The sequence below is a fragment of the Cucurbita maxima genome, unplaced genomic scaffold, assembly GCF_002738345.1.
Source record: "Cucurbita maxima cultivar Rimu unplaced genomic scaffold, Cmax_1.0 Cma_Scf00006, whole genome shotgun sequence".
Classification (NCBI taxonomy): Eukaryota; Viridiplantae; Streptophyta; class Magnoliopsida; order Cucurbitales; family Cucurbitaceae; genus Cucurbita; species Cucurbita maxima.
The window spans coordinates 4,590,132-4,603,357 of NW_019272022.1; the positions used below are offsets into that span (position 1 = coordinate 4,590,132).

At 34.5% G+C, this 13,226-nt stretch overlaps 3 protein-coding genes across 7 annotated transcripts; 1 reads left to right on the plus strand and 2 right to left on the minus strand.

Moving 5' to 3' along the window:
* Window positions 1–519: 519 nt before the first annotated feature.
* On the minus strand, window positions 520–1,785 carry LOC111481299 (guanine nucleotide-binding protein subunit gamma 2-like). The gene is made up of 4 exons (XM_023126727.1): window positions 1,363–1,785; window positions 1,197–1,249; window positions 1,021–1,065; window positions 520–928 (listed from the first exon to the last, which is right to left on the minus strand). The coding sequence occupies exons 1-4, from the start codon at window positions 1,570–1,572 to the stop codon at window positions 847–849; spliced, it is 390 nt and encodes a 129-aa protein (XP_022982495.1). The 5' UTR covers window positions 1,573–1,785; the 3' UTR covers window positions 520–846.
* Window positions 1,689–7,297, plus strand: LOC111481293 (ribosomal RNA small subunit methyltransferase H). 4 transcript variants are annotated; one of them, XR_002718030.1, is made up of 7 exons: window positions 1,689–1,808; window positions 2,474–2,914; window positions 3,487–3,723; window positions 4,162–4,230; window positions 4,965–5,157; window positions 5,236–5,718; window positions 7,211–7,297. XR_002718030.1 is itself a non-coding variant. In XM_023126719.1 (6 exons), exons 1-6 carry the CDS (start codon window positions 1,698–1,700, stop codon window positions 5,655–5,657), a joined length of 1,473 nt encoding a protein of 490 aa, XP_022982487.1. In that variant the 5' UTR covers window positions 1,689–1,697; the 3' UTR covers window positions 5,658–5,821. The 4 variants fall into 4 exon arrangements, 1 of the variants encoding a protein (XP_022982487.1); XR_002718032.1 differs by lacking the exon at window positions 1,689–1,808 and adding an exon at window positions 2,195–2,249; XM_023126719.1 differs by lacking the exon at window positions 7,211–7,297 and having other exon boundaries at window positions 5,236–5,821.
* LOC111481292 (protein arginine N-methyltransferase 1.5) lies at window positions 6,582–12,793 on the minus strand. 2 transcript variants are annotated; one of them, XM_023126717.1, is made up of 23 exons: window positions 12,531–12,793; window positions 11,391–11,508; window positions 11,163–11,272; window positions 10,811–10,900; window positions 10,646–10,711; window positions 10,252–10,331; window positions 10,087–10,162; window positions 9,916–10,002; window positions 9,689–9,731; window positions 9,435–9,526; window positions 9,252–9,287; window positions 9,089–9,157; window positions 8,520–8,588; window positions 8,397–8,450; window positions 8,246–8,320; window positions 7,939–8,031; window positions 7,749–7,852; window positions 7,618–7,666; window positions 7,437–7,523; window positions 7,235–7,340; window positions 7,055–7,142; window positions 6,863–6,956; window positions 6,582–6,772 (listed from the first exon to the last, which is right to left on the minus strand). In XM_023126717.1, exons 1-23 carry the CDS (start codon window positions 12,666–12,668, stop codon window positions 6,689–6,691), a joined length of 1,908 nt encoding a protein of 635 aa, XP_022982485.1. In that variant the 5' UTR covers window positions 12,669–12,793; the 3' UTR covers window positions 6,582–6,688. The 2 variants fall into 2 exon arrangements, with proteins under 2 accessions (XP_022982485.1, XP_022982484.1); XM_023126716.1 differs by having other exon boundaries at window positions 9,650–9,731; window positions 12,531–12,792.
* Between the last annotated feature and the right edge of the window lie 433 nt (window positions 12,794–13,226).

Sequence of the window (13,226 nt, forward strand, 5' to 3'; positions counted from 1 at the left end):
TTTTTTTTTTTTTTTTTTTTTTTTTTTTTCTTTTTGGATCAAGTTATATGTTGGAGTGAGAAACTTGGGATTGGTTAAGATTTGAGAATGGGTCTGTATATGTTTAAATTTTCATAAATGTCAATGTATTATTAAAAAAAGTTAGTATTTTGTTAGTGGGGATCATGAAATTGATTGAAAGTTTTAATTCCTAATTGTATTATTGGCATTCAAAAAAATAATAATATAATAAATTATCTAGCGATTTAAAATGTTAAAATATTACTATTTCGTTGACTCTCATAATTGAGACAGACGTTTCAAGATATGTTGATGGATATTTATATATATAAAAAATGTCTTGTTGGAATTAAGCAAGCAATTATATTTTTAAAAATTTTAAATATTATTCTCTTTAAATCCAAATAAAACCTTATATTTACTATTTTTTTAATATAAATAAATAAATTATCTATTGATTTAAAATTTAAAATGTTACTATTTTCAATATAAATAAATATAAGATTTTAAAATTTATAACGATTTAATCAGTTTAATAACAAGATTGTCGGGACATGAAGACAAATGTAAATTATAAAGTTAAATTAAAATTAAAAAAATAAAAATAAAAATACTACGTGGCAATAGTTAAATTTTCCTTGAGCTAAAAAGTAAGAATAGCAACAATAAATTATCGAACCTAAAAACTTGTACACGCGCGATTGAGACGTCGTCGTTTCAATGTCCCAAGTCTTCTCTTTCCTTCTCCACATTCTGGTTATGGCGGCAACCGATCAGAAAAGGATGGTCTTAAAGACCTACAAATCAATGGCGACCGCTAAATGGATCTCTTTTGAGTGTTTGGAATCAGATCCACCGTCTGTGGTTGCGGCTGTTGTGAGCTCCTCGGAACCACTGGTCCCAGTTGATGTCCGGCGGGCCGATTGTTCTGTATATTTTGGATCATTCTTCGTTGATTAGGGGAAGAAATTATCATATAAATTGAAGATCGATAATCAATGTTAATGGTGATAATCTTACTCTGAAAGCAGAGGATCGGGAACCGATTCCACGCTCGAGACGAGTCTGTACGTAAACAGGTGAATAAATTAAGCCCTAGAGTAATGGCGACGATATTTCGTTTTGAAAATGAGTATATAAATGCTTTGCAATTTTTTCGTAAACCTAATAAATTGATTTATCAGCTTAGTTCTTACTCCTTGCAGACGATGGAGGGTTCGCCTACGCTCTCAAGCTGTTGCAATTCTTCCTGCATCGCGATTTATCCTCGTCTTAGTTTCAGAGTGGAAAAAATGACTGAAAACATGGAATTATTGACCGATTAAGGCAAATCTGTGAATCGAAAAACGAAATAGTAATCACCTCGATGATATTGATTTCGTTTTGGAGTCTGTTTATGGCCGCTGAGATTCTATGTCTGCCAAAGAAACTGTTCTTGCACGGAGCGGCAGATTTGGATTTAGATTTGGCTTCGGCTTCGGCGTCGACTTCTGAACTGACTTCTTCATCTTCTTCTCCCTTCGCCGATTTTTCTCCTCCACCTCCCGGCGGTGATTGGTGGTGTTCATCCATTGTTGCAGGTAAATCAAATTCGCAGCACTCAGATTCAACAACAATGGTGAGAAACTCTTGGAAATTAATATAGAGAAGGAGAAAGGGGAAAGAAACAAATGGAATCGAAGAGTTAATTTGTGTAAATGTTTGATGTGATTGGAATAATTGAAGAAGGAAGAGATGAGATTACGATGAAAAGGAATAAAGCGGAGAGTCTCAAAAACTCGAAGAAAAGGACTAAGAGTTGTAATAAGGTATGCCTTTTTGGCCCTTTTCTTTTCTTTCTTTATAATAATATCCAGATTATTTATTCAAAATATTGTTTTTAATAATAGCAAGACTAACATTTATAAAATATTTATTTATTTATTTATTTTTAGCTTTACAATTTAATTTAAACATATTTGAGCTTAATTTCTTTATTTTCATTAAAAAATTTAATTTATATACTAAATGTTTTTAGTTATATTAATCAAAATTATAAACCTATTTTTGTATATTTTAGTTTAAAATTATTAATTGAATTATGATTTTAATTTTAGGAAATTTGAAGGAATAACACAGCTTAAAACTGAATAATGGTTTCATTAAAATACCAAAATATCCCTAACCCTCTCAGAGCCTCGCAGGTTTGGCTGTGCAGATCGTCGGCCGAACCTTAGTAATTCCTGAACTCCTTGTTCAAGGGCAAATAGGTAAATTTGTACTATTTTTTATTTTTATTTTACATTATTTTGGCGGGGATAAAATGAGGATAAGCCCGTTCAATTGGGCAACTAGGGCTCAGAAGGGTGAATTCCATCATTTCCCTCCATTTTCGGAGTGTATGGTGAACTCTCCATTTGAACTTCAAGATTTCACCATTTTGCTGCTCCAACTATCTCATTCTCCGATCTTCTGATGCAATCCTAACTGTTAGGAAATGGCTTTTAGATCATCAATGTTGAAGCTCTCGTTGTTTTCTTCTTCTCCGTCGCAATCTTTTCGTTTACGGTATTTGATTTCCACCTGTGCTACTCCGGCGCCGAGTATTTTCCGGTGCTGTTCCATTTCTACTGCTACTGATGGTAAGAAGGTAAAGAAGGCGAAGCAGAAGAAAACAAAGAACGTTAAGGCGAGTACCGCTGTTCCGAAATCATCCGAGTCTTCGTCTTCGTCTTTGAAATTGGCTTTGGTGAAGGAGAAAAGGAGGACTCGTTCCACTAAGGAGTTTGATGAGAAAGCTGTCCAGTTCGGGGATACTGCTGCTCACATTCCAGTGATGCTTGCGGAAGTATTGGACGTGTTTTCTGCTTCTTCCGGAAGGTCGCTTCGCTCCTTTGTAGATTGCACCGTCGGTGCCGGTGGACATTCCTCTGCTGTTAGTATCTCTCTTAAGTTGCTTTCCTTCTTGTCCTCTTCATCGTTAATGATTGGTTCGTTGCTATTCGAATGTGTTTTCTGATTGAATTTCTCGATTAGATGCTTGTCCGACTTTCTATGGAAAATTTTATGATATACTATTATTCTGATTGAATTTTTTTAGATATACTATAATTCGTATGTACCTGCAACGGGATTAGATGCTTATCCGACTTTCTATTGAAAGTGAAATCAACTAGCCGTAGAATATGTGCTACTTGAATTACTTAATTCTGTATTTATAGTCTATGTAAAGCTACATTTGTCTATTTAATTGATCGATCTTATCTATGTGCTTCTCTACTATTTTTCCGCTTGTGAAGTTGCTGATTAACATATGTCCAGTCGTCCTGTATCGTTCCTTTGATGTTGTTGCATGAAAATTTGGATTGCTTATGGTTTTTGAGGCTTGATGCGGTGTTCATAATTGCTTCTTTCTGTGGCTATATTCGTTCTGTTTGCATTTTCTGTTTGAGTTTGAGTTTTCATTCTCACATTGTCTAATTCTGATTTCATGTCCTGAAAAAACAGATAATTCAAGCGCATTCAGAGTTGAAATTTTACATGGGAATGGACGTCGATCCAATTGCACTTGATAAGGCTCAAGATCGGATTAGTGATCTTTTCTGCGAGGATTCTGATTTGAAAGTATATACCGTTCTGAAGAACTTCAAATATATGAAATTGCTACTGGCTGACTCAGATGAGAAACCTTTAGAACCTGGAGTTGATGGCATTTTGATGGATTTGGGCATGTCATCCATGCAGGTACGCAAGTGGACCGATATGTAAAATATTCAGCTCAGTTCTCATTAAATAGCAAGGGGGAGAATAAACCTGTATGCTAATCCATATAAGGTGCTAAATAAAATGCACAACTCAATATAATGATATAGTACGAGGGTATAGCACACCAGTCAGGAAAAGAAAACAAGGTTTCTGCTAATAGTTCTTGACAGTTATGGAACAATAGAGAAGTCGTTGTAGAATGCCACGTTACTGTTACTTATTGTTACGGTTAACATATAACAAAGCTATGTTTCCTTGATATACCTAATCACCTGATGTTAGATGTCCTATTAATTCATCTCACAGATGCTGTCTCTCGCCTCTTTATCATGATGTCAGTTATTTGGTTTAATTTTCTGCATATAATATAATTTTTTGTTAACGGCCTGAAATTTTGCATTTTTCCTGGCTGCTTAGGTGGATGATCCTGAAAGGGGATTTAGTGTTCTTTCCGATGGTCCTCTTGATATGCGAATGGATCCTCAGGTACAAACTAGTTCAATAAATTAGTTGCAACTTAACCGTGCATTTCTAAGACTCCATTTGATAGTTATTTTATTTTTAATTTTCTGTTTTTTGAAAATTATGTTTGTTTCTTGCCATTTTTTTGGTAAATTTTCACCTTCTATTTGAATTCTAAGCCACATTTCAAAAGTTGAATTAAAATTTTAAAAAGTATTTTTTAAAATTTTTTAAAATTTAGCTTGGTTTCTTTAAACAAGTTATAAAGCAAGAAAACTAGAGGTGAAAGTACTTGACATAACTTTTTTACCAAAGCAACTGTCAACTATTATTTAACTTTTGCTTTTGTAGTAGCTAACCTGATTCATCCATGCTCACAATTGTTATTACAAAAAGTTAAACGACAGTACTTTATGTTGTGCATGCTATGTTTGGTGTGTGCAAGAGAGGAGAGGGGCCTAAAAGTGGTGTCCTATAATAATTAACCGAAGGACACGTGTGTGTGTGTGTATATATATACGTTGCTAAAGAATATTTCTATAACTGTTCGTTGGACAGCTTGCCGATTACTGATTTCCTTTCGAACATGGTCCTCAGTTCTCCTTATAGCTGGGTGGAACGGTACAGTTGAAAAAATAATATATATATATATATATATATATATATAGAAAAAAGGCTCGTTCATAGGTTTAGTGGAGACGTTGATGGGTTAATTATTTATGTCTTTTCCCCTACTGATTGAAACAGGTTTATGGCAGGCAAGTCTAAAAGCAGAGGACATATTGAACAGCTGGCCGGAAATGGAAGTGGGGCGTGTGTTGCGTGTTTATGGAGAAGAAAGTAACTGGTACTCACTCCAAAATAAAATCGTAAAAGCTCGATCACAGGGTGGATTGCATACCACCAGTGAATTAGTGGATCTTATCCGGAAATCAACCCCTGGGATCAAAGGTGAGCACTGTTTGTATAACAATTATATAAAATGAAGGACGATGGGTCATTAAATCAACATTTTCCACATTGTAACAGGAGGAAGGCAAGGTTGGATAAAAACAGCAACCAGAGTATTCCAAGCTCTGAGGATTGCTGTGAATGACGAACTGAAGGTATTAGAAGACTCGCTTTATAGTGCTTTCGAGTGTCTGGCTCCAGGAGGCCGACTTGCAGTGATTTCCTTCCACAGTTTGGAGGATAGGGTTGTAAAACAAACATTTCTGGACATCATTAACATCCCCAAGACGGAAGGGTGGGATGAAGAAGAGGTGATTAGGGTGAATGATGATAATAATAGGGAGGAAAAAGAAGAAGAATGGATTAAGCAAACAGTAAAAGGTTCAAAAGGTAGAATACTCACAAAAAGACCAATAACTCCATCTGAAGAGGAAGAGAGGTTGAATCGGCGATGTAGGAGCGCTAAGCTGAGAGTAATTCAGAAAAATAATGCATTTTAATAACGACGTGATTGTGATTTGGTGCTCTGCTCAGCCAAGCTTTTCTGAAGGGGAGGAGGAGGTTAGTATTACGTACTTCTCTGCTGTTATTATTTCATTTCATTTCCTTCGAAATTTTGTATGGAATTCTTCCTTTTGAGATATGATTGCTTGTTTTCTTTCGTGTCTTTAAAATATAATAGGTCTCAGCTACGAAAATACCCAACTTTAAAAAGTCTGACCTTTAAAAAACATTCAATAATAAGAAAACTTCTCTCCTTTTTTTAAATTTTTTTTTCTTTCTGTCTTCGAATTCTTACCCATTAAATTTAATATTATTATTTATTATTATTTGTCATGTATTCATTCATAGACCATAAGTTTTTTCTTTTTCTCAAAAACCCTGACCATATTCATATTTAAGCTTTAGGCCTTTGCTTAATTATTGATTTTTCAGTTTTTTCCTCAGTGGTTTCTATTACGCTTTTCTTTTCCTTATATTCATTTTAAAGGGTATAATTAAGGAAAAATATTGTCGTATAGTACTATTATTGAGGTATCATCAAAAGTAGTCGCATATCAAATATTTTGATTGAATAACTTTTGTGAACTTCACTGAATTTCTAATTCTTTTAACTTTTAAAATCATAGCAACAATTTGATCAAATAAACTAAACAATTGCCCGACATATATGTTTCCACTCTTTCACCGCCTGGAAACCACATTAATCTAAAGGGACCCGTTTCACATAGGAAGGGAGAATTTGTAGTGAGGTAATTTAGTATTTTCTATCCAGAAATTATTCGACACATTTTTCAAAAGAATCAATAGTGTAGTGTAATGGTGTGAAATTATTTTGTATAATTGAACAATTCCAAAACATTAATAAATTTAATTTTCAAGATACTTGGAAATGAATTGAATAAGAAATTTAAAAAAATCCATAACGAAAACGTAAAATATAAACTTCCATTCAACGTTATTCTAACATGATAATAAATAATATAGCCAGTTTAAAATTCTATTTAATATAAAAATAGATCCCTTGAGTTTATAGGCCAACCCAATATGAACGGCCGTTGACGTTATGTAGCGGGGACTGGCTGGGAGACGTCACACACCACTCGTACCAGACCTGAGTGACACATTTTTGCTAAGTTAAGAAACTAATTAATTAATTTTTAAGATTTTAATTATAAGAAATCACCCCATCCCAAGTCCTCACCTTGTTAGGATTACAACAACGCCAAAAATGGACTTGTACGGAAGAACCCGGCCGCACGCATATCGGAGTCCTTAATGGGAAAAATATTGCGAACCTGAAAAAACTTAAGCTTTAGCTTTACAATAATAACAATAATATTAATGTAAGTGAAGAATAGTTAAGAGAGAAAATAATAATATTATTTGAGCATACCAACTGAACATGTTTGGCGTGGCTGTGGATGGTTCAGTGCCCAGATGAACATCACCGTATAAAGTCGCATCAAAATAACCACCAAAACCTTCACAAAAGTTTGGACAGTTTTTAAATGAATTCCCAGTTACTAATCAATTTGTTTCCAAAATGCAGAATACAGAGAGCACAAGCAAATACCATGTATAATGGCTGCACCAGTATCGTTGGGTATCTCAAACACCAGCTTCTTATACCGTTCATTGCTTCCCTCCGATATTTTATTCGGGTGAGTAAAGGTAAAGACCTATATATATATTATTATACACAATAATATTTAGATCTACATAATAATACTAAACATACTAAAATAAAAAAAAAAAAAAAAAAAAAAAACCCTTACAGGCTGAGGAGGAGAGAGTCTTGCTACGTTGTGCAGTTTGACAACGTAGGCAGTTTCGAAGTGGACCACATCTTTATGTGCCTTCACCTGTGCACCATTATTTATTATCACATTAATAATAATTTAATATAATAACACTAAATATCAAATTTAAAAAATTAAAGCCTTGACTTCGGCGTACATCATTGTATAGCTTGGAGGCAGTAATTGGTTGGAGGAAACTCGTGTACCTGACACAGTCCCGATCAAACTTTCTCTATAATATCATAAGAATAAAAAATAAAAAAAGCGACTAAGAAATATCTCACTTACGAAGAAGGTATTGAAATGCCATCTTCTTTTAAGAATCGCTGGGCCCCATCAAGACATTCAGGAGATAGTTCGTTGTCGCCAAAAGAACCCAGCAGCTCACTCACCTTTAAAAATAAAAAATAAAAAAATAATAACATGGTAGAAGTCAAGAAAATATATTAATTAATAAAATAAAGATATATTTGCGTACCAAAATATCAGCCTTCTCTGAAGCTTCCCAGGAACGCATGTCGCAGGAAATTATGGTAACAATTTTTTCCCAGCCCTCCATTCTAACCAAACACTGAAAATCAAATCAATAAACACCACCGTCATTTTCCCAGCAGCATATTCCAAGACTACTTACTAACTGAAGCTATAATTGTTAGTCTAAAGAATGCAAGATTTCAATAATAAAGGGACATTTCATTCGACCAGAACGGGACGTTTGAAGTTCAGAAGAGCAAGCAAATATGTGACTACGAGTTAAGGAACAGAACAAGTAGTAGAGTGCTCACATTAAGAGTTACAACTGCATTAGGATTTTTCTCCACAGCATAGACTTTCAGTTTGCGGTCTGTTTCTTCTGCTGCCTACAAACTAGCCATTGTTTAATAGAATAAACAAGAAAAATTAAAGGCAGCCAATTCTTCAAGTAAGGAAAGGAACCTGCAATGCTGCCCTAACGAGAGGACCACGACCTGCGCCTACGACCATCAATACCTATCGGCAGAAATCGAATGGTAAGGCCAAATCAATTTGTGAAAAACAAAAAGGTTGGAAGCTACTTACTGTTGTTACTGAAGACGCCTTATCATCTGGTACCCTATCTTTCAAAGCTTTAGCAATTGCACGTTGGTACTAACAAAATTTAAGCAAATAGTTAGGACAATACAAAATAATAACACTTGATAATTGATATCTATCATTGACCAAATGTTTTTGAAATGGAAAATCACCAATTATAACCTTAATAAGTACACATTTAGTAAGATAGACATCAAACAGCACTAATTAGCCACAACCATTATATCAAGGTAACGTGAAGCGTTCTATGCCTACACATATATACAAACAAATTATAAATAAAATATGCAATATAAAGTCTCAATGAGAGAAATATTAAATGAAGCAAAGCGATTATCCAAATTCGAACATCATTACAATCTTTTTAAAAAGGATTAGATAAATTGATTAAATCATGACTTTGATAAGATTGCAGTCCTCTAATGAGGGAAAACAAGAAATCAAAGAGTAGCATAAACAAGAAATCATGACTGGCTAACATTGTATGAACTACGCACAATCTGATAAATTGAAAACTAGTTACAAAAAAGAAGAAAATTACTTCGGAGCAATACCTGAATGTATTTGACTGCGTCTTTCTCAAAAGTTTCATAAGTTTGAGATTCTAGATTATCCATAAGAGGCTGAAATGGAAACAGAGAAATGTTTGACAAATTAATGGTAATACTAAACATTAAATGTTAACAAAAACAAGTTATGACGTCTAACAAAACTTACTTGCAGAGGGGCCTGTAAGAAGTCCCTGTATCCAAGCTAAAATGAAAGGGTGTCAAATGAAAGAAGTTAATTGGAATGTGAGTGTACAATTTACAAAAATATGGAGAGTGTTTTTAACGGTGAGTATCCATTTATGCATGTAAGAGAGAAACAGGGGACTGAGAAAGAACAAATAGAAGCTACCTCAATTCGTTCTTGCTCAGGGAGTGGGTCCATTCTCTGGTAAAGAAAAGCAACATAATCTAAATAGCACCTCAAGGGATGAGACTGAACACCTAAACATTAGAAAAAACCAAACTATCAAACCATGGGCCATGATTCGACATCCATTTATCTTCTGCTTGGTGAAAGAGAAATTTTAGGCAAAAAAAAACATGCGCAAATAGACATGCGGATACCATCAGGACTTTTGTTGAGACCAGTAGGTGAATCTGTACCTCCCCTTGAAACGTTGTGCAATGCCTTCCCAGATAAAACTACCTGAAGCGGACAGATGGATCAAGATTAGTTAACTGACTATGCAGCCAAAATGGAGTTTTCAAAAACTAATATCCCTGAAAATGATGAAAATTGGTATTAATTAAAAAGCAAGGTAAGTAGAAGTTCTTGAAAAACTAAATGAAATGAAATCAGATAGTGTAATGATGGAATAGATGGAAGATACCTGAATAGAATGATTGAAAAATCCAGTAATCAACTTCTGGTGCCGCTTTGACAGGCATGGATAACCCCGTGAATTAGTCAAGAAACACTGGAAATAATTCAAGTGCCTTAGTAAAGTATCCAGGCGATCAAAGATATCAGTTTAATCTCAAGAAAATATCAATATAGTTACATCAGTGCTAATAAGGGCTGCTCTGACAGACTCCCCAAACCATCGTCCAAGCGAATTTGGTGACGGCAACGTACTCCTAATGAACAAAAAATACCAATTTCAACATTATAACATAAATGACAACTCAAGTATGCAAAACAGACCACCACAAAGTTGAGCACTCACAAAATGTCGAGTGCAACTGATAACTGACTGTGGTGCTCGCAAAGCAGACGAAATGAGTTCCACAAATCCCAAGAATCAACCTGCAGAATAATGATTGATATTAGCAATATTGACACAAACATAAACACTCGAGCATGAAAGGAATTCAAAAAAGAAATCTGCCTGAAAGTTGAGAATTGTTGTGCATGATATTTTGTCATGGAAATAATTGACGCCGATAATTTTTCCCCCCAATCAATAACTTGTAAGTAAATACAGATATCAATGATTTTGTAAACAACACCACTCAGAATCTCCAAGCAGAGAACCCATTCTAGTATGAACTTAAATCTCCTTCCCATAAAGAGGGCAGCAAGAGAAAGATGCAAGCGTAATTCAAAGATGCTTTACTTACCAAATGTTCAGATTTGGCATCTGTAGAATCATCATCAACCTTCACCAGAGGTATCCTGAGCCACAACTTTAGAAAAATATCAAAATTAGAACAGTTTAAAACCCTTGGTAAAACTTACACAAGTATGAAAAGTATTGATCATTTTATGATAAATAAGAGAGGCACCTGCATGTTATTAAGGCCCTGCAAAATCTGATGAACACACCTAGCATAATTAGCATATGATGTTCCCTTAGGTGCTGGAAGAAGGCATGCCTGCAGTAAATCATCTCTTTACTGTTTAGAGGATGTTCAATTATTTTTAATGCACCTCCAGCATTGAGAAATTAGACGAGTAAAAAACCATTAAACTCTTTAAAAGTTGAGAGATTTAAAAAGGCAAGGAGAGCAAGAGAATGCTTTGCATATACTTTGAAAGATAAAAACAAAAGTACAAGTACAAGTGGTTGTCTATAATTTTGGTCCAAACTTTTCTGTAAAAACTGCAATTGGACAGCCAAACTAGAACATTATGCACCTGCAGAGAGAGATGAGAAGCCCAAGCAATCTCTTGCTTTAGAGTTGTCTCAGAATCAATTCGTAAAATCTCATCTTCAGAATCTAAGTCAATCCAAGAACTAATTTTTCCTGGGACATCAAAAAAGAAAATAAAATATTTCAGTGCATACCAATGCTATTCTACAATAAAGTTAATAAACCAAAATGTTATTAAACAAACGAATAATAATTTTTCAAAAGAGAATACCAACAACGTGGCTGCTCCACTGTGCAGGGCTTAAAATCAAGTCTGATCCAGCAAATGGGAGAACGGCAGAGCAACCATTTTCTTTTTGCACCAAGCTTGGTCGATAGGATGGATTCATCTGAAGCAAGATTTAACCAAATACCACTTTATGGAAGTTAAGCAATCAAAATATCCTAAAAAATGTTAATCATAATCCATACATAAAAGTGACCAATCATCCCAACAATTTGTTAAAAACTAATCATCAAAATGTATGTAACAGTCCAAGTACGAAAATTACATGGTTTATTTTCACCGCACGGACCATTAGTAAATATTGTTTTAGGTGAGCTTACTGACCATTCACACAAAATAGACAGCTATGAGCTGGTGTGTGACTAGCTAATTGGCCACCGCAAGTACTAAAAAGAATGAGAATCAATACAAACTACATTGACGGATGGATCGTTTTCTAATAGATCTAGCAGTAAACAGAAAAATATAAATATCTACAACCTAAGGTTTGGCATGCATACCACCAAGCAAATGATAAATTTAATTGTCCTGGAAACTTAATCAAAATGTTTCAAAATTTAACCAGCTATATCTTTACAGTAAATAGAGTAGATATATATACATATAGCCTCAAATATGAAAATAACTGGCTATCCTCTTACGAAATATATAAAATATCTTATCCTACTTACATTATTGAACCTGATTATTATTGTATGCATAGCAAAACACTTCGACATGGTTTGAGACATGTACTTTGACAGCCTTAGAGTGAAACTACACTATCTACCTTCACCGAGACGGCTGTCAAACAGCATTGCTTTAGGTGAGCTTACTGACCATTCACACAGAAGATACAGCTACTTAGCCGACGTGTGACTGGCTAATTAGCCACCGAAATAACGAAAAGAACGTAAATCCAACAATCGTAATCCGTTCACTTCCAAGCAAACAGACAGAGAATGCACAAAGAACACTCTTCTAAGCTACAGAGAGAGGAATGTGCACTGCGTGCAAACACATTCACATACGAAAGAAAAACAACAATAAAAGATAACAATCATCAAACGCCATTTCTCGATCGGTTAAGGTCTAAACATCATTTTCAGCAGTAAATATCGAAAAGAGAAATGCAAGAATGCTAACCAGAGGTGCGACGACGAAATCAAATCCACCAGAGGATAGATTTGAGATTAAGAGCTGAGGCACATCGTCATCAAATTCAGTCTCGACTCCGCAATACCGAGACTCGCTCTTATCGCCTGCTCTATCTCCAAGCGGCATTTTCGTTGAGCAGCGGCTTCTTCGATCGAAGCCGAAACTGAGAGAACGAGAAACAGAAGAACAGAGAGAGAGAGGGAGAGCGGGAGAGGGACGGAGGGAGTAAAGAGAGAAGGGGTTTTGATAGGGTTTTTAATGGAAGTTGACTGAACCAGGACTTAAAAAAGGATCTGTGAATTGAAATCAAAAGCTAGGGCTTTGTTGAGAATAAGGCCCAATGATTCGTGAATATTCATGGAACCCGCGAAACGACATGTCGACCTCTGAAACCTTTTTTCTTTATATATATATATATATATATATATTTAAAAAAACGCATTTCGTTCTCACTTGTGTTGTCGGCTGATGGGATGGGATTTGCCTTTAGGTTACTTGGTTAAAAAAGGACTTTTAGTTTCAAGATTTTTTTTTAAAATTAATAGTTTTCATTATTTTAAAGCCATTTTGTATATTTCTTTTTAATTTAGTTTAAAAAAACAACACTAAAAACAAAATTTAAAATTTAAAATATATATATATATATATATATATATATATATATATATATATATATATATATAA